We start from the raw sequence: 19,185 nt of genomic DNA on the forward strand, positions 1-19,185 counted from the left end.
TAAGAAAACGCGATGGTTTAGGTGTAGCTTGGAATCGGTTCTGCCCGTCGGTGTCTATCTGATTATTTCGCATTTCTCCGAGACTCGGAGCTTGCTAGCCTCACCTGATTTGAGATGAGGATGTCAGTACCGTTGATACAATATATATTAGACAACACCACTCGGTCACTTACTCCGCATCTGAGTTAAGAGGACAAATGAACAACCTGACAGATGCGAATGATAATGGAATTGTTTCCAATAACTGGAGCGAAGCAGTTCCCAATGGTTTAAGGGGTTGTAATGTGTCGGTGTTGCCTGAGGTAACGCAGGTGTTGTCCAGAGGAAGTGAGTTGGCTGAAGTGAAAGAACGAGAACAGCGAGGGCGACACATGATCTGCCTGCCTCAGACTCACGCTCTCACTTCCCAAAGTTCCTTCTCCATGTTATTCGTGTTCAATCCATGGCTTCGATACCACTCACGTTTATTGTGTTGATACTGGCGCGAGGCTGATAATCTCTACTCTTTACTGGCTTCACGGCGACTACAGTAGGCTTGTTTCAGTAATTCCTGCAGATCTTTGTTTTTCTTCAGGCGGCCTTACTGACGGTATGAAGTCAAGCCTGCCCCTCGAAACGAGACCGAACGATGACAACCCAAGGATTCGGAATGCAGGTGCTCAAAGCAAGACATGGCGACCAAAAATTCACAATTGACATTGACGATTGGTTCAACCGCGTGGAACAAGAACCAGGTTATCTGTTTGGCTACATGTACGAACAGCAGATCTCATATGTGGATACAATTCAGGCTTCGCACACCAAATTGTCCGAATACAAGAGCCAGATGAACGATATGACGGATGAGCTCGAACGATTGAAAGTTTCCAAGGAGAAAGACAAGAAGCAAATCGCTGAGTTGAATGAAAAACTAGCGGCGTCAAATCGCAAACTTAAGTTATCCGAAGATAATAACAAGAGATGGGAAACATACAAGAATGAAGTCGAGAAATGGAAGAGTGAGAAGCAGCTGGCGGAAGCAGCACGGGCCGGAAAGGACTCAGCACGCATCACCGAATTGAATATTGAGGTGGCATTCCAGAAACAACGAATTGAAGAGCTGGAAAAGAAATCAGGTGCGCACGACATAATGAAGGACGAGATTGCTGATCCGACAGAAGGAACTTTCTGTCCCCCATCGGAGTACGAAGTGTTCAGCAGTTGGCTACCTGAACCACCGGCGTTAGTTGACGGGGTTGACATCAAATTTGCAAATTGGAAGTATCTGATGGAGATGAAGTTCCGCGAGAATCATGATCACTTCGATACTCCGGGATCTCGACTGGCATATTTAATCAGTTGCACATCTGGTGAAGCCCAGGATCAGCTACTGACTCGCCTACGGAGTAAAATCTTGAAATCGATAACTGATGTTCCAGAAGCGCTCGAGTATTTGGAAATGGTGTTCCACAAACCGGAGCTGAGATCGACTGATGTCCATGACTTCCGTTTCCCGGGCGAAGACACGGGCAGTTTCTGGAGGTTCTTCAGGGCCTTCGTGTGGAACGCAGTCAAGCACGAACTACTGGAAGAAGACTGGAGCCCAAAGCTTCATGAATTCTTGCAGCTGAAACTCGATAAAGACATTGGCGACTTCTCCAGCTACCAGGAGGGTACGTCAAAAGAGCTAGCCAAGGAAGTCTTTTTGCGCCTGCTTCGACAGGAGTGGGATGATAATGTCGGGCAGGTTGAACCTGAAAATGGGCGAGCTAATGGGCGAACTAATGGGAAACTTGTCAAGAATTGATCGTCGATGAAGAATAGGAATCTTCCTAAGAAGTCGATGCGATGCGGAACGATGGAAGGAAATGGCATAAGCAATGTATTGCCATTGATGCCAGGGTAGTATATAATACATGGGACCTGACTCTCCAAAATTTCAATATTCATACTTTAAACCACTACACTAACATAAATATCAACCGAATATAACCCACCACAACCAGCACCTCAATTAAACAGCAATCACTTATCGACACCCGACCACCAAGCCCCAGTAAACGGCCTCGCATCTCATTACAAATTGTCCTCGACTCCGGCATCGTCCCATTAATACAATATGCAGAGGTTTTTTTCAGCACACACTTGGACGTCACAGAAGCCGAACAACGCCCATTCCCACCAACCTCAATTACCACGCCCCTCATACCCGGAACTTCCAGTATAAGCAGAAGAAAGCATACGGGTACCTATGCATTAAAAGACATGGATATAAATAACCCGAGATATCATACTAAATTATCTCCGAGGCCCACACTGCCAATCGGCCCTAATTACTCGAAACGCAACCAACACCCAAGTCCAAGTGACGCTGACGTACTCTCCAACAAAAAAAAAACGCTCCGATTCCGGGGCTGGCATTGTCTATTATGGAGTTGGTATAGTCTGGGAGGGTGAGCTATTTAAACCTTTTCCTCCTACGTACTCTACCCTGCCTACCGGCTATATATACAACGAAGTGCGAAGAGAGATAATGCCCATCAGCACAGCAAGAACTAAACCCAACAAAATGCTCTTCTTCCAAGCTTTAATAGCCGGTGCATTCGCTATCGGGATCATCGCTGTCTTCTTCCCGGTATGTTTTGTCTTTCCCAACAAACAGACACCTGCCGTCGGCATAATACAATATACTATACTATACTGTATTAGACTAACCACCATTATGGAAACAAGAACATCCTAACCACAATCTCGTCATCAACCCCAAACCTCGCCCGTCTCCGCTCCCACATATCCGCCCAACCCCCCGCAGCAATAAAGAACAACCCATGGGCGCTCATGGCCCAAATCGAAGAGTACGCAGATAAGGCCGGGCACCTGATGATCTTCCGCAGGGCGAAACTGGATATCGCGCATGGCGCCTTACGCTCTATGTCCCAGCCGCCGAGGGTTGTTCTTGAGTTTGGGACGTATGTGGGGATGTCTGCGCTTGGGTGGGGGGCTATTCTGAAGGAGATTCATGGGGGGGATGGGATGGGTGTTGGTGGTGCTGTGAAGGAGGAAGGGTGTAGGGTTTATACCTTTGAAAAAGATGCTGAGCTTGTGAGGATGGCTAGGGAGGTTATTGAGCTTGCTGGGCTGAGTGATATTGTGACTGTTATTGAGGGGACGGCGGGGGAGGGGGTTAGGGGGTTAGTTGCTGAGGGGGAGATTCAGCCTGGAAGTGTGGATATGGTGTTCCTTGACCACTGGGAGAAGTATTATCTGCCCGATTTGAGGGTTTGTGAGGAGTTGGGCGTTTTGAGGATGGGGTCGTTGGTTGTGGCGGATAATACGGATAAGCCGGGGGCGCCGAGGTATTTGGAGTATGTTAGGGCTGGTGGGGAGGATGGGGGGGTGAGGTATGAGACGAAGACGTATCAGAGTGTGACGAAGAGGTTGGGGGCGCCGGTATGTTTATCTGGAGCTTTTATGAGATGGCTGCTAATGTGATTAGAGTGCGGTTGAAATTAGTACGGTGGTTGATTTGGGTGTGTCTAGATTCTAGGGCTCCCCTTTAATTGGGTTCTACAGTGAAGAGTCCATTGGCTAGCAGTGAAATGTAGGCGAGGAAGCTAAGAGTAGAATGACAGGCGAAAGACAGACTTTATTAAACTATGGAGCACCTAACAACGAGCCAAGAAGGCACTCTTACAAAGTCCGTTCACCACAATATCCTAGATATTATATACACTAAGCAGAGCAAGAAGCAACGCTGGGAACGTTCTGGCAGTCATCATACTCCTTGCCACCAGAGACCTCAACACCAGTCCAAGTCCAGTCCGAGCAGCCAGAGCTACCGCAGACAATGGCGATGTTGTGGCCGTCCTCGGCGACGGCGCCGGAGCCGGAGATGTTCTCGACGGTCAGGCCGGTGATGGGGAGATCCGAGGTGGGGTCTCCGTGGAGGTCGCCGCCGTCGTAGTTTTGCTCGATGAGGATACCGTACCTGTCCTGTTAGATCAATGGGCTTTAGGGGTATATCTGTTCGGCTTACTTGTTGATGGACTCGAGGGTGATGCCGGAGTAGGTCACGCCCTTGATTTCACCGGTCTCGCCGGACTTGGCCTTGATGCGGATACCTAATAAAATAAGAAAGGGCTCGAAAGTAAAAGGGGATAGCAGTCATACCGTTGTCAGACTTGGTCACAGTCGAATCCTCAAAAGTAACAGTGTCAACGGTGTTGTCGTCACGACCACCAACACTGCCAATCGACAAACCGTGGCCTCCAGAGCAAGTACCCCCGCTGAAGGTAATCTGGGTACCAGAGTTGACAGCAACGCAGTCATCCTGGTTGTACACCTTGGCGCCCTTAATCACGACGTTGTTGCTAGAACCAATGTCAAAGCCATCAGTGTTGTGGCCGCCGTCGCTGTCACCGGCGGAGTTGTCAATGGTCATATCGGTGATAGTGAGTCCATCGCAGCCGTTGATGCTGACGGCCTGGACGGGCGTGTTCTCGATGTACAAGTCCGTGATGCTCGAGTCGGACAGCGAGTGCGCGGCGAAGAACTTGGGCTTCGTCTTGCCGCCGTTGCTGCCCTCAGAGTCCCACCAGCGGGCACCGTCGGGGTTCAGCTTCGCACCGGAGGCTCCCTTGATGGTGATGCCGTTGCCCTTGATTTGGAGGAGGGGGCCTTCCCATTCCTTGTAGCCCCAGGTGGTGGTGCCCTCGAAGACGACCTATTCTGTTAGAATATACAATGCTAGAGGGTAGATTGACTTACAGTGGTGTCGTCTTCCAGGTCACTCAGGTCAAGAGTAGTGCCAGAGGGGACTGCGACGTCGGACAAGGTAATGGTAGCACAGGATGCCTGAGAGGCACTGGCAGAGGCAGCACCATCCTCGCCAGAGAAGGTGCAAGAATCAGCCCGCTTGTTCAGAGACGGCGAGGCAGTGATGGCAGGGTCGGCCGGCGACGCAATGGCGCCAGATGCCAGAGAGGCGACAGCAAAAGAACCGAGAAGCTTGTACATCTTGGCCGGCAAGAGTTAACTTAGAAGAGATGGGTGCTAATTGGTGATCGTTGGGCTCCTGGTGTTCTTCTGGTGGGAAGGAACCGCCTTTTATATACAGAGAAGTCCATATAGAATGCCGGAGTGGACACTGCACTCTCACTGAAACCGCTGTAGTTGATTAGGGCTGAGAAGGCCGAGACATCCGGCTGTGATCAGCTTATTTCCTCCAATGCGCCGGGTGGAACTCCCACCGTGGAAGTCTCATTGGCGGTAAAATTGGGGCCTCGAAAAGCTTCTGCCTGCGGAAGAAAAGACAAGCTCCGCCGAGGAAGCTTCTTACAGCCCTATGGCTGTTGTGAGGAACCGTGAGGAGCCGGTGTTTCACGATGTTTCGAGTAGACAGCGGCCAGACGCTGCCCCTTTAAATAACCAAGTTTACCCATTTAGCAATAAGTTGCAGCCTGGCATGAATCATGGTTCAATATCGAACATGGTCCTTGATTTCCACACTTGGTGGGGCGATCGGAGCTGCTCGAGGTCCACTTCTACTGTTATCGCGTTTCATGATGCTCCGTATTGCTATAGGGGAAGTTGGGAACGCCGTGTACACTCCGTGATTATGTTTCAATTATTCCTAGCAAGAGTGGAAATAGTCTTTCCAATGGTAGACCAATCTTAGACTCCGGCTCATCCGACATCCGCGAGACTTATACTCTTCCACACTGTAGCCCTATCGCAAACTACCCCTTTCAAGTCCGGTGGGAGCATACCATATACCCGACTATGCTCCAAGATACGATTGGAGTAACTCCAACATGCACAGACGCACAAACACGCTAGGTCATAGCCCGAGGGCCGAGCACACTGCTTAATACCGGCGCGGGGAAAAAGATTGAAATGAAATGACAGAAAGCAGACAAAGTCAAGCTCTGCTCTTCCTATATCAAATTGAGCACCACTGCAGCGCCCTCAAATATCGCATCATGACGAACCCAGCCACCAACTCATGGCACGGAGTCCCCGAGGTCATCGCCCAGGGAACCCCATGGGAAATCGGACACGCCCACGGCAGCCAAATCCCAAACCGGATCGCGCAGTGCATCAAGAACTACGAGCGCCTCTTCCACGAAACAGCCGAGACGGACTGGACCGAGTCAAAGGAACGCGCAGCTACATACCTCCCAGCCCTGGAACACAACGAGCCGGATCTCGTGGATGAAATGAGAGGGATTGCCGCCGGGGCGGGTGTGGACTTCTTGGATATTCTAGCCCTGAACCTGCGCAGCGAGATCTCGCTGACGAATTATTCGGACGGGTGTACTTCTATCGCGGCTGCTGCTGCTTCTGGGGTATATCTAGGGCAGAACTGGGACTGGGTAGGCGAGGCTGCGTCGTCGACGGCATTCTTTGATATATCCAAGACCGGGAAACCTCGCATTCGCATGATTGGGGAGGCAGGGATCGTGGCAAAGTTTGGCTTTAACGATGCAGGGGTTGGTGTGTGTATGAATGCGATCAAGTGTGGGACTGTGGATAAGACGCAGCTACCAGTGCACCTCGCGATGCGGCGAGTTCTCGAATGCGCATCGCTTGACGAAGCGCTGGACATGCTGGAAAAGAAGGGAGTGGCTTCTTGTGTTAATTTGGTGATTGCGGACAGGAGTGGGAAGATTGCGACTGTCGAGTGTACTCCGCGGGGACTGGCACCTGTCTTTCCAGATGGGAGCTCGTTCGTATTCCATACAAACCACTTTTGGTCGCCCGGAATTCCTGCTGGGATTAGGGACCATCCGTCTAAGAACTCGTTTACCAGGCTTGAGCGCATCAAGACACTAAGTCAAGGGGAGGTGGCTAGTGTGGCAAAGATCAGGAGCTGGCTGTCCGATGAAGAAGGCAAACCGGCGTCAATCTGTCGGTATACGCCGCCGGGGGCTCGAGGAATCGAGAGGATGGAGACTTTGCTGACAGTCATTATGGACATGCAGAAACTACAGGCGGAGGTGTCTTTTGGGAAGCCTAGTCTATCTCCTCCTGTGCGGACATTGCATTTCCTATAACATAGGGTTAGTATGATGTCCTATTACGTGTTGATTATAAGCTTCTACCTTATATTTGTCGGGTAAGCTACAGACAGGAGGTTTATATCAATGATTATAGTGACTGCCATCATAATCCTATATCGTCATCCTCTATCATACAAAACCTTCATAATCAAATCATCCCATACCCTATCCATGTTCTATTTATACTGCTACCCTCCTCTTCACCCTCCCAAACACCTCCCCCGGATTGCCATTAAACCGCTCAATCGTGACCAACTCATTCAACACCTCCACATCAAAAAGCCTCACAACCGTGCCCACAGCCAGTACATGTTCAAAGTACGAAATATTCCGGCCGATACATGCACGAGGCCCATGGCTGAAGGGGTAGAACGCGGCATGCATCTTGGACTTGTCACCCGCCAGCCACCGGCTGGGATTGTATTCAAAGGGGTTTTCGAAGGCGATTGGGTCTTGGAGGAGCGTGTATGTGGGGACCTATTTACAAGTATTTATAAGATACAGATCTGGTAAGCAAAGGGAGGGGGAGGCATACCGAGACGGTCACGCCTTCTTCAACGAAACACCCTGCAATCATGCGGCCGCCTTTTGGCACGACGCGAGGGAAGCCCTGGGTTGAGGCGGGCTGGATGCGGAACCCTTCGTCGATACAGGCGCGGAGGTAAGGGAGTGCCGCGAGGGCATGATACTCCGGGATATCCTGACCAGTATTTACTGGCACGGCAGCATCAATCTCCTCACGCAGTTTCTTCAGTACATGCGGATGCTTGTAGATATGGTAAATCACCGAGACCAGAGCCGCGGTATTCGTCTCACTGCCCGCGTTCATAATCACGGCACATTCAACCATAATCTCCGCCGGGTCCAGGTTCATTTCCTCCCCCTTGCTGTTCCTCAGGAACTTGGAGAAGACATCAGGCTGGGACTCTGGATCAGGCACTGCAAGGCGCTTCTGGTACAGGTTGTTCATGACATTCCCCCAGTCCTTACCTGATCGCACGCCCGGATGCCATGATAACAGCGGACTCGTAAGAGGGAGCAAAGCCGGCTCAGCGCCTGTAATAACCGTATGCATATGGATATTATGCAGCGTCTTCACAAAGGGAACCCGATACACATCCCCGGCCGGAGTCAGTGCATCAACGAGATCATCCCCGCGCCGTACACAGCCGAGAGACTCGCCATAGAGCACGAGTCCCATGAAATCAATAGCAAAGAAATTCAAAAACCGGCGGATATTCATCTCCGTCCCACTGGCAGCGTAGTTATCGAACTGCGCGACCAAATCAACAACACCCGTCCGCACAAGCCCCTCCAACCCGACAATCGTCTTCTGCGCAAATGCGTGGGCTAGCATCTTCCTCTTCCTCTGGTGCTCCTCTTTATTCCTTGTATCCGCCATCGAGCGATGCGGGCCGGATCCTGCGTCGTAGAACTCGTCTTTGGCGAAATTTGCGCCGTGCCCGTAGATGTCGTTCATGGCGCGCGGGTCGGAGATGGAGAGCTGTGTTGGGCCGATGCGGATGTGTGTGCCGTATTGTTGGTGGGCATCGTAGACGGACTTGTAGTGCTTGTTTTGCACGATTTGGGAGAGGCGCCAGAGGATGGTGAGGGAGGAGATGGAGGGGGAGGGATATTGGCGGAGGTTCTTTTTGTCGAGGAGGTAGAGGGTTATGGGGTGGAGGAAGATGGCGTAGATTACTAGGGCTAGAAGAACTGAAACCAGGTTAATATAGGCACAGATGTCGTATGTTGTGGGTTGTTACCAGGAAGCAGCATCTTGACTAAGAAATATGTATGATTATCCAAAGCGTGACGGTTGTGTCTGAGATAGAACCATACATGAAATAGACCCTGATTAAATCTACACAGATACTATAAAGTATTGAAGTATTGCACTATTTATGGCCCAGTCGCTCTTCCCCGGCGCCCAAGTCCGTCTTGACTGCGGGGATGGCTTCATTTAGTGATCGTAGATCCGTGGGGCATTCCCTGTCTATGCATACATACCCTGTATATGTATAATATTAAGAATGGCGCCCTCCCCCGTCGCTCTCATCCGGCGCCCTGGTCCGAGCCCTAACTACCCCAGACTACCTACGGAATGACCATTATGATAGATTATACAATATCCAACAACCCATCCATCCCAAACTCAAACTCCACATCCCAATCAAACGGAACCACAGCCGGGGATGCAAGCAACGGATCCACCACATCCTGCGGGGGGTTAAAGAAGTGCACGAAACTCTCATAATCCATGACATCAAACGCCTCGGCATCCGCATACTGCTCGGGCGATAAAAACGGATCTGCACCAGCAGCACTGGTATGTTGTTGGGATAGGAGAAAAAAGTCCGAGTATGATTTCATAATCGGTTCAAGGAGGTGGTTATACTCTTCCAGACAGCGGGCTGCAGCGGGCCAGCGCTCGCCGATGGATGAGAGGAGACAGACGAAGCGGTTGGCGCATTCTTGGATTTCATTCAGGGTGTAGAGCTGTGTTATCTCGGACTGACAGCTGCGGAGGACGCTGAGGAAGACGACGGCTGCGGAGAAGGTGTGGTAGCAAGTGTGGAAGGTGTATTTTATGCGCCCGAACTCGGAGTTCGCTTGCTCCCAGTAGCTGATGGCGACTTGGACGCTGGCTCTGAAGGCGCAGATGAGGTTTGGTCGTGTGGGCTCTTTGACGCGGTTTGAGGGGCCGTAGAGCAGGACGAGGCAGTAGTGGTATGCGATATCGGCGTAGAGGACCATTTCGGCCCATTGGGATTTGGTGGAGGGACATTGGTTCTGGGATGCGGAGTGCTGGACTTGTTGGGCCCAGTGCTGGGCTTTGCTTGCCATGTCTTCCATCCAGGATTCGAGCGAGCTGGCGTGTAGGAGGGGGTTGTTCAGATGCAGGATGGAGATGAGCTCGGCTTCGAGCTGTCGGAAGCGCCAGACGAATATTGCAATGGAGGGAATGGCGAGTGGTGCTGCGGAGGATGCCTGGTTAGGGCTGGGGAAGGAGACGTGGATGTACTTGTTGAGGATCCGGATTGGCCGACGAAAGGCTGCACTGACGGCGACTTCCATTTCCCACGCACACCAGAAGATCCGTCGGCGACGTTCTATGTCTGTATCGCTCTGTAACTCATGGTGCAGGCCGTACTCGATGCAGGCTTCGCTGGAGATGCCGGTGAGTAGCCACAGGTTGCCAACGGTGGGGTTGAGAAAGGTATATTGGATTAACAGGAGAAGGGCCTGGAGGCCAGAAAGATCATTGGTAAGAACGGCAGAAATGTTTAGCATTGCGTTTTTAAACAGCGCTGTTGCAAGAGACTGAGCCCGGGAGAGTTTGTTGCGTGCTGTGGTTGAGAGCGAGATGGCCATGATGAGGCTGACGATATATACACTTCGAGCATCGCAATCAGGAACGCTGTATCCCATAGGAAGTACAGCATCGAAGGCGCTCCTTGCCTCATCTTCAGACAGAATAGGGAACTGGTGGATTATACCGGTGGTGTAGGTGAACAACAGGAAATCGGCGACTCGAGCTGGCACGGACGTTGGCGACAGGATAGATGCTTGCTGGTTCACTATAGCCCGTGGATGGTTCTCATTCAGATCAGAGATGGCGTGGGTAAGATGAACAGAGGGGATCTCCGTCTGGACAGCCACGCATCCGGCCAAACAGCTGTCTCTGACAAGGCCGAGGAAGGAGGGCGTGCTGTCGCTCAAGACGCTGCCGAGGATGGAGTTGGAGACCGGAACAAGCATAGACGAGCTGTTCAGCGAATCCCTTTGGACATGATCAAAAGTATCAGTCTCCAGCGCAGCAATGCGCTCTTCGAGATAGCGGGCGATACTGCGCGGTGCGGTGGCCTTGGTGGCAGCGTTCCAAGCCAGACACGGAGCATCGGCCTCGACGCAGGCAGAGCATGCGGGCGATAATGCATCGCACTGCCGTGTAGTCGGTTAATGTGTTTCTTTGTTGTAGTTGTAGAATAGGCGTACCATAATCTTTCTGTGTCTGCATCTCGCACACGACAAGCTCCGTCGCTGCACCCGTTTCCTGGCGTTACCCATGCTGGATATTGACTTCAAGCTGAATGGACTGATGGACTGACGGACTGGATGAATGGGCGATTAGCTTACCCCGCATTTATCCCATCGCTGATTGCAGAAATGTGGAATGAACCAGAGCGGGTCAGAACCAGTGGAGTGGGTGAGTCGTCTCCAACTGATAAGGCCACACCAACTCATCTACAACTCCCCACGAGAATGGCTGTCGCTGAGAAGAACGAACTGGATGCACTCTTGCAGCTTCTTCCCGCCTGCACAAGATGTCGATCAGTTCGAAAGCGCTGCGATACCCTCCTCCCGGAATGTGCCAACTGCACCAGATCCGGCCTGCAGTGTACCTTTTACGATCCTATCTCCAAAGAATCGCTGCCTAGAGAGTGAGTTTCAAGGATATATCAGTTCATTATTGATAATAGCAGGTATATTTCGTCCCTGGTCGAACACTTGCGCTCTCTCGAGGCTGCCGGTGGCAAAGAAACGCCAGACCACCCAGCTCCTGTGAATATCGGCTCCATTGTCAAAGTGCGCAACTCGTATCCCTGCCTGGGGAAGAATGCGCCTCTTGCTGCTGCTGCTGCTGTGGTGAGAAGAAATCTGCGCCAAAGCAACTGCATCTATCTGCCAGTGTCATCCACCGTAATCGACGACGCAATGCACCATTTTCTCATCGACAGGTACATGAATACTCTGCACGATCTGTTTCCGGTTTTCAACAGCGACCAGAACCTCGATGTATTACATACACTGCGACAGGACTCTTCAGGACAGACCTTCCTGCTGAAGATGGTCTATTCCCTAGCCTGCCACTGCTTACCTGGGAACGACAACCGCCTTGTTGATCTGTCTGACGCTCTCTACCGGGAGGCATTAATTCATATCGATACGTTATTAAAAGATCACAGTATTGAAGCCGTGCAGGGAATGCTACTACTCGCCCTGCGCAGCACATTCGACGCCACGACTGGGAGTATTGGACAACTTGTAAACTTCTCCCATCGCCTGTTAATTGAACTCACCTCCCATAGTGTATTGCAAATGACACAGACTACGGACCGTCTTCAGTGCACGGTATACTGTCTGGCAGGTCTAGTGGCAGGGGCTTTGGATAGACCATATGATGTTTCCGAACCTGCAAGCCACATGTCTATCTTCAAGTTAAGTAGCTGAGTTCCTGCAGACTCCGAAGGCGATTTCATCGACGACTGAAAATGCCCAGTCACTTTGTGCGGTATATGCCCTGCAAGCTGTCCACCGAGGAGATACACCTACTACCCTAGACTCTATCATACTCGACAAACTTGACTCCAACTCACCCATGCTAGTTGCAACAGTCCGCCAGATCCATCTCCTCATACAACCAAGCATCGAATCTGCCCAGAACCTGCTAGCAGCATACGACGACCAGATGGTGTATAACATCTTCACGTCCCACTGGATCTACCGAGCTGCGTCCTATCTGATAGACCACGCAGATAAAGACGCTGCTACCGACGGCTGCATTGCTGCAGCAAGGATATTGGAACGGTGTGCAATGAAGTGGCCGAATTCAAGAGCGTTGCAGGGCGCGTTGCAGGATTTGAGGCGTGATAAACGAACTAGTTGATATACCTAATGACATATATTTCTTTTCAGCTGTACTAAGCTTGACTTCTGTACATATCTAAAGATATTTACCCCGCAATTCCATCAAGACCGACTGTACCGCTTCTCCAAAGTGGAGAGTAACTGCTCCTGCACCGGACATGAGCGACGGACATGAGCGACGGGGCAAAGCGCACCATGAACTCCAATCCTCAATACTATTCAAAAGTCTATATCGAGGCTGTTATCCCCGTAACGCAGAGAATCGCAATATTTTCTCTGATCTAAACCAGACACTGAAATGGCCACATCAACACTCTTCCCCGGCGTCGCTCTCATCACCGGTGCCGCCTCTGGTGAGCCCCATTTATTTATATCTATATTTAAGATAGGATAAGAATTAACAGACCAAGGCATCGGCCGCGCAACAGCCCGGCTCTTCGCCAGAGAAGGCTGCCGCAAACTCATCCTCGCCGATCTCAACAAACACGGGCTACAAGAAACGCACGACATGATTGCATCAACCCACAAAGGTGTCTGCATCCAAGTCTCCCCCACAGACGTAACGCTTGAGTCGTCCGTGTCGGAGATGGTGCGCCGCGCGGTGTCGCAGTTCCAACGCATCGATTACGCGGTCAATGCGGCGGGTCTGATGAGTGTGCCGCGCAAGTCGCATGAGACGACGCTGGAGGAGTTTGAGAGGATCAATTCGGTGGATTATAGGGGGCTTTGGCTTTCGTGTCGGGGGGTGATTAGGCAGATGCGGATGCAGGAGCCTTTGGGGACTCATGATGGCCGGCCGGGGAATAGGGGGTATGCATATTTAACCGTTTCTTCCGTTGGCAAGCTAATAGGATGTGTAGGGCGATTGTGAATGTTGGGAGTGTGTTGGGGCAGGTTGCGAGGCCTAATGCTGGTGAGTTTCGATACTATCTACACTGTATGGAAACTGACGGAACAGCACCGTACTGCGGTGCCAAAGGGGCTGCCATCAGCATTACACAGGCTGATGCGCTTGATGTGAGTATCCCTGCGTATAATATCGACGCTGGCTAATGCTGTTACAGTACTCTGCAGACAATATCAGAAGTATGGCTCCATCAATATATTTTACCCCTCTAACAATGACAGTAAATTGCGTTCTCCCTGGCGTTATCCAGACTCCTATGATCGAGCATATCTTGGAGTACTATCGGCCGGAAATTAACATGCAGGCATTGGGAAGGTATGTCGAAGAAACCAAGATCTTGAAGCTGGCTAACTGGGTAGACTTGGGACTGCGGACGAGATTGCGGACTGTATTCTGTTTCTGTGCAGCAGTAAAGCTTCGTTTGTGCAGGGGGCGGCTTTTGCAGCGGACGGGGGGTACACAATTCGATAGATCTAAATCAGTCCTTAATATCATTGTCTAAGATAGCATTAGTATCAGTATCTTCTCCAACGGACCAGAGCGACGGAGTAGAGCGACACCACACGAGATAACAATAAACTTCTGCGGGGTACATACGGAGATGCGCGACTGGAGCAGCCAAGAATCCTTCAGCATCCTTATTTATCATTATAATCCGGGCATCCCCTGTACTCAATGCATCCTCGCAACCATGTCTGACCTGCCTGTCCCAGGCACCGTCCGCCTCATCGACGCCGGCGGCGACTTGTCCGTCAAGCACGGCGACAAAGCTGATATTGTCCTCATCCCCCAACCCAGCTCCGACCCCGATGACCCCCTGAACTGGTCATGGCGTCGAAAGACACACAACCGCGCCTGGCAGGTGATGTGGACCTTCATCGGGGTGGCCATCACCTGCGCCCTTGCCCCGGCCTATCCCATGATTGAAGACGAGACCAGCATTCCAATGGCCAATATTACGACTGGCGTCGGCCTGATGTATCTCTTCCTCGGATGGGGGAATGTGATTGTGCAGCCCTGGGCGATGTATTGTGGTCGTCGCCAGGTCCTGCTTGCGTCGCTGCTTGCGACCTCCCTGACCGTGCTGTGGTCTGCGTACGTCAAGTCCAGCGGCGAGTGGTACGCGAACCGTATCTTAATGGGAATTGCCAATGCCCCTGTCGAGACGCTGGTTGAGATTCTCGTCACTGATCTGTCATTCACGCATGAGCGAGGTGGGTACATGAGTGCGTATACATGGACGCTCTTTAACGGTGCCTTCCTGGCTCCGATTGCCAGTGGCTATATTGCAAAGAACATGGGCTGGCAGTGGATTCAGTGGATTGGGACTATCATTGGCCTTGTAACGACTGTTATCATGTTCTTCTCGTTCGAAGAGACCATGTTCTTCCGCAAAACTGGTCCAGTTGAGTTCCTGCAGGCTGGTTCCAAGGACATCGAGGAGCCAGGAAAGTCTGCTGAAAGCAAAGACACCACCCCCCCTGAGGTTGATATCGCGACTGGAGAGATAGCCCCATCCTCCAAATGGCACCGCTATCTGCGAACCCTACGCCTCTGGGGCTTCCGAGCCCCCGACCAGCCCCCCTTCTCCTTAAAACTTTCCCTCCTCCCCTTCGGCCTCCTCCGCTACCCCGTAATCTGGTTCGCGGGGATCCTCATCGGCAGCATCCTGGCCTGGTTCAACGTCCTCAACACCACAACAGCCGAGAACTTCGGCAGCGAGCCCTACAACTTCACCACCAACCAAACCGGCCTGACCTATCTGGCCAACGTAATCGGCTCAACAATCGGCTGCTTCCTCGGCGGCTCCCTCAGCGACATCGTCGCCGAATTCCTCGCCCGCAGGAATAAGGGCATCAAGGAGCCTGAACACCGGCTGTGGCTGGGTATTATTCCCCTGCTCTTACATCCAGCCGGATTCCTCTTGTATGGCATCGGGGCCGCGCAGAAATTACACTGGGTGGCGCTGGTCTTTGGGATTGGATTCATTTCTGCGACGTTGCCTATGGGGTCGCTGATTGCGTTGAATTATGTGATTGACTGCTATAAGGAGGCAGCTAGTGAAGCTATCGTTGCTGTTATCCTTATCCGGAATACAATGGGTTGTCCCCTCTATTTCTTATAATCGGCGCTGGTGTACTAATAAATCTTCCAGGATTCGTCATAACCTATGCCATCTCACCTATGATCTCGAATATGGGCCTACAGAATGCGTTTATCCTCGTCGGATGCCTAGGGGCGGCTATTTGGGGGACTTGTTTCGTGGCGATTTGGGCGGGCAAGGCGTGGCGGGTGAGCTCGGTCAGGTCGTATTGGAATATTGTCGAGGTGCATAATTTGCAGGCTCATTAGGGTGTATTCAGTGTGTATCCTACTGGATTAGAGTTGCTAGATAACTACGTGGTCGAGATAGCTATGGACTGGGCAATCAATTGCTGTATTATTTATGCTCCTGAGGTTACTGGGACGTAGCTCAGAAGGGCTATATTTATATTGTATACAGATTGATCCTTCTCCTGCTTTTGTCTGTATATCCGGCCCCTTCTGGCACTTGAAGGGGGTCGGAAAGGTATACCCATACATTCTTTCTTGAAGCTGAACACTCGACTTCATCCGCTACTTGGTTCTCCTCTTCCTCAGGAAAGACAGACAAGCCAACCCAACAACACCCACCACGACACCAATCGCGATTTTGGTGGCTTTGCTGAGCCGCCGTTTGACGATGTACAGGATAGTCCGTCTCCGGACCCGACGGTTGTGTTTAGCGTCATTGCGAGAGTATCTAGTGTAGAGTCGCAGTCGAGCTCGAGGTTGGAGTTTATATTGAGACTGTCGACGTGTTTGAGGTTGGGGAATTGGACACTAGAGTCAATCCTAGTTTAATTGCATACAATTATGAATGGTATAAAGGTAATACCTCGAAATATCCCCGTACAGCGAGATATCATCAGCAAACTCGATAGGGAGGTTGATATCGAGCACCGAGGAGGCGTTGACTGTCAATCGCGACTGAGTGGTGTTTTTGAAGTTCGGCATTGAGAGGCTTGCTCTGTTAGCTGGGCTGGCAGACTAGGTAGAAGGATGGTTGGTGCCTGTTACCTTCCAATCTCTCCGGCAAGGCTCATGTAAGAGTAGACGCCTCTCAGTTGAGGGAATGTCAGGTTGAGAGTCGGGCCTCCTTCGGTGTCGAGCCGGAATCCGTAGAACTCCCCGCCGTTTCCAGAGACTTTGTTGAATTGTGGCATGTCCAGGCTAAGCCTGTTAGTATCGGATGTTAAGATGTATTGAATTGCTTGCCTGGATATTCTACCCCCTAGCCTCACTGTACCTACGGACTCTAGCCGAGGGAGAGAGATATCAAACGGTTTCGACGCGGTGATACTCTCGTTGCATGCATTCTTATTACAGAGAACGAGTCTCTGACGCACCTCACGCAGTGAATCAAGCCGGATTCTACCCTCAACCCGGTTAATCATAAATCTCACATAGAACCCGCACAGGGGACGGAGTTAAGTTACCTCGACAAATCCCCCCCAGTAAAAGACGCATACTCTGCCGTCTGCACAGCCCGAAAATCAATCTCGGGCGCATAATCCACCTGTAAATTCCAATCCACCGTTTTCAACTTCGGCATCGACACGTTGCGCAGCGAAGGCAGTGAGCCCAGATATACGGAAGCGCAGTACTCCAAGTCCGGCAGGTCGATGGACGTTGGCGTTGGCTCGGATTTTGAGGCATCATAGTCGTTTTGGTACCTGATATTCCCGGTGATGTTGCGGATGTTGGGGAGGTAGAAGGGGCCGTCGTAGGGGGGTAGTATGTTGAGTGATGCGTTGAGGGTGGTGCATGTGTCTGCGAGGGCGTCGAGCTGGGGTTGGTTCTCGATGAAGTAGTAGGAGCCGTTAGGGGAGTTGCATATTTGCGCGGTCACTATCAAAGAATTTAGTTAGCAAGGGAAGCTTTTGGGGAAGAAAGAGTTCTAGGTTCAAGTCTTACCAGCTGGGAATGTCCCAGCTATCAGGACGAAAGGTTTCCAAATGCGGGGATACATACTGCTGATCGACGGAGCGAGACGATCATGAGGAAAGAGGAAAAGGGGCGGCTCTCAATCCAAATTATACGGTAGGGCTTAGCGAGGCTCGGGTATGCCGGCGTGACGCTCCGTGTCTAAATTCGGGCATATGGCAAGTCCTATTGGAGGAATAACTCAGTAGTTCGAATGGGGCGTTGGAAAAGCTGGGCATGAACCAGAACCTTGATTTAACAGTATAGACCCTTTGTCAAACAATATAAGAATGAGCCTATAGATTCTATAGTTATCCTAATGTCCCAGCGCAATTCATGAATTGGAGCGAAGTCAAACTGTACAGACAGGCCTGGCATGGACCGCGGTGCGTTGGCTGTACTAGTTAGACCACGCCGAGACTCTTGGTATAGCCTCGTCTACACTAAGGGCTCAGCCAAGATATTGGACAATCAAGTGACAGCAAAGGCTCTACAAATATTTTGACCATATGAGGCCCCCATCCCCATTCCTGTTCTGATGTTAATCCTATTTACCACGAAGTACGTTAGAAAGTTTCAACAATAAATATTTCACCAGTGACCTGTATTCATAGGGTCTTTAGAAGTTTTAGTAACAAAGAAGAGATGCAGGTGCTGGTACTGTTAATATACATCCGAATAAAAGCCAAGCAAATCAAGGAGGTTCTTATACACAGGAATCCACGACAGATTACACCACCAGGAATGAAGCAGCAGCGATAACTCCACAAAATACGAGACCATGTACAGCATCCATTGCCATAGGAGCAATAAAAGAGGTGTCATCGCCCTTGTCTCTTGAAGTTGAAGTGGTCGAGGAATTACCACTGTTCGACGCCCCGTTGCCAGCATTTCCACCCTCTGCGCTGTGATCTTCGCCATCAGAGGCTGTAGTTCCGCCGTTGACAGAGTTGCTGGCAGTGACACCACCTCTTGTAGAGCCATCGTCGCTGCTCGTAGACGTCACAGTAGGGAAGAGCCAGTGGTGGTAGTAGTGGTGTCAGTAATGGTAAGACCAGTGCTGGTAGCAAGAGCAACAGAGGTAGAGGACACTTAGCTGGAATAATCGTCTGCAGAGAATGGGAGTGTTACAGTCGGTGCCTCCGCTGGATATGCTATTGGTCACGCAGCAATAGGACACGTCGTTCTCAGTCAGAAGGAATCCATAGCAGAATCTTCGGCGCCATTGCTGTTGCTATGAGACCAGCCAGTGGGGAAGTTACCACCGTTTCACAGGCCCTAAATCTGTAAGAAGGGTTTGCTGTTGTGAAGCTCGTCTTTGTTTATCAAATGGGATTCCAAATTATATGCAAGTCATGTGTACTCTGCTCTGATGTCTCTGGAGGGAGTTGCTGGTACTGCATCCCAAGTCATGGTCTTGCTGAACGGGGAAGTTGTCATTTTTGATCTACCTGGTTGTCAATTTCACTCAGCCGCCTCCTCTTTTCAAGACCAACTGGTGTCACGGTGCGTGCCTGCGCTGCCTGAGTTCCGACTAGGATCCTGACCTTGATTCTGAGCGGCAACTTGTTACCTTGAGGT

General features: G+C 51.1%; 10 protein-coding genes across 10 annotated transcripts; 6 read left to right on the forward strand and 4 right to left on the reverse strand.

The window, feature by feature from the left end:
- Positions 1-216: 216 nt before the first annotated feature.
- On the forward strand, positions 217-1,863 carry ASPVEDRAFT_626418 (uncharacterized protein). The gene is made up of 2 exons (XM_040815629.1): positions 217-327; positions 598-1,863. The coding sequence occupies exon 2, from the start codon at positions 629-631 to the stop codon at positions 1,784-1,786; it is 1,158 nt and encodes a 385-aa protein (XP_040667028.1). The 5' UTR covers positions 217-327; positions 598-628; the 3' UTR covers positions 1,787-1,863.
- Positions 1,864-2,149: 286 nt separating this feature from the next.
- Positions 2,150-3,705, forward strand: ASPVEDRAFT_626032 (O-methyltransferase). The gene is made up of 3 exons (XM_040815623.1): positions 2,150-2,614; positions 2,713-3,429; positions 3,476-3,705. The coding sequence occupies exons 1-3, from the start codon at positions 2,513-2,515 to the stop codon at positions 3,524-3,526; spliced, it is 870 nt and encodes a 289-aa protein (XP_040667029.1). The 5' UTR covers positions 2,150-2,512; the 3' UTR covers positions 3,527-3,705.
- Positions 3,363-5,269, reverse strand: ASPVEDRAFT_191080 (glycoside hydrolase family 28 protein). The gene is made up of 5 exons (XM_040809076.1): positions 4,747-5,269; positions 4,150-4,702; positions 4,016-4,100; positions 3,476-3,967; positions 3,363-3,429 (listed from the first exon to the last, which is right to left on the reverse strand). Exons 1-4 carry the CDS (start codon positions 4,993-4,995, stop codon positions 3,712-3,714), a joined length of 1,143 nt encoding a protein of 380 aa, XP_040667030.1. The 5' UTR covers positions 4,996-5,269; the 3' UTR covers positions 3,363-3,429; positions 3,476-3,711.
- Positions 5,270-5,898: 629 nt separating this feature from the next.
- Positions 5,899-7,143, forward strand: ASPVEDRAFT_40841 (uncharacterized protein). Its single transcript, XM_040812219.1, has one exon. It carries the CDS (start codon positions 5,961-5,963, stop codon positions 7,032-7,034), a length of 1,074 nt encoding a protein of 357 aa, XP_040667031.1. The 5' UTR covers positions 5,899-5,960; the 3' UTR covers positions 7,035-7,143.
- On the reverse strand, positions 7,142-8,819 carry ASPVEDRAFT_150115 (cytochrome P450; the record flags this gene model as incomplete). Its single annotated transcript, XM_040808223.1, has 3 exons — positions 7,142-7,517; positions 7,576-8,756; positions 8,807-8,819. 3 exons carry the CDS (start codon positions 8,817-8,819, stop codon positions 7,221-7,223), a joined length of 1,491 nt encoding a protein of 496 aa, XP_040667032.1. The 3' UTR covers positions 7,142-7,220.
- A 37-nt stretch (positions 8,820-8,856) lies between these two features.
- Positions 8,857-11,130, reverse strand: ASPVEDRAFT_40842 (fungal specific transcription factor domain-containing protein). The gene has a single exon (XM_040812220.1). The coding sequence runs from the start codon at positions 10,800-10,802 to the stop codon at positions 9,162-9,164; it is 1,641 nt and encodes a 546-aa protein (XP_040667033.1). The 5' UTR covers positions 10,803-11,130; the 3' UTR covers positions 8,857-9,161.
- Positions 11,131-11,306: 176 nt separating this feature from the next.
- ASPVEDRAFT_82796 (uncharacterized protein) lies at positions 11,307-12,711 on the forward strand (the record flags this gene model as incomplete). The annotated part of the gene is made up of 3 exons (XM_040817249.1): positions 11,307-11,485; positions 11,528-12,176; positions 12,286-12,711. 3 exons carry the CDS (start codon positions 11,307-11,309, stop codon positions 12,709-12,711), a joined length of 1,254 nt encoding a protein of 417 aa, XP_040667034.1.
- A 279-nt stretch (positions 12,712-12,990) lies between these two features.
- Positions 12,991-14,070, forward strand: ASPVEDRAFT_82797 (SDR family NAD(P)-dependent oxidoreductase; the record flags this gene model as incomplete). The annotated part of the gene is made up of 7 exons (XM_040817250.1): positions 12,991-13,045; positions 13,103-13,502; positions 13,553-13,605; positions 13,651-13,709; positions 13,757-13,778; positions 13,821-13,914; positions 13,959-14,070. The coding sequence occupies 7 exons, from the start codon at positions 12,991-12,993 to the stop codon at positions 14,068-14,070; spliced, it is 795 nt and encodes a 264-aa protein (XP_040667035.1).
- Positions 14,071-14,290: 220 nt separating this feature from the next.
- Positions 14,291-15,951, forward strand: ASPVEDRAFT_82798 (uncharacterized protein; the record flags this gene model as incomplete). Its single annotated transcript, XM_040817251.1, has 2 exons — positions 14,291-15,701; positions 15,755-15,951. 2 exons carry the CDS (start codon positions 14,291-14,293, stop codon positions 15,949-15,951), a joined length of 1,608 nt encoding a protein of 535 aa, XP_040667036.1.
- A 65-nt stretch (positions 15,952-16,016) lies between these two features.
- Positions 16,017-17,669, reverse strand: ASPVEDRAFT_40846 (uncharacterized protein). The gene is made up of 6 exons (XM_040812221.1): positions 17,596-17,669; positions 17,118-17,529; positions 16,897-17,052; positions 16,699-16,851; positions 16,517-16,642; positions 16,017-16,461 (listed from the first exon to the last, which is right to left on the reverse strand). Exons 1-6 carry the CDS (start codon positions 17,648-17,650, stop codon positions 16,236-16,238), a joined length of 1,128 nt encoding a protein of 375 aa, XP_040667037.1. The 5' UTR covers positions 17,651-17,669; the 3' UTR covers positions 16,017-16,235.
- Positions 17,670-19,185: the final 1,516 nt, after the last annotated feature.

The sequence above is a fragment of the Aspergillus versicolor genome (assembly GCF_001890125.1).
Source record: "Aspergillus versicolor CBS 583.65 unplaced genomic scaffold ASPVEscaffold_4, whole genome shotgun sequence".
NCBI classification, from domain to species: domain Eukaryota; kingdom Fungi; phylum Ascomycota; class Eurotiomycetes; order Eurotiales; family Aspergillaceae; genus Aspergillus; species Aspergillus versicolor.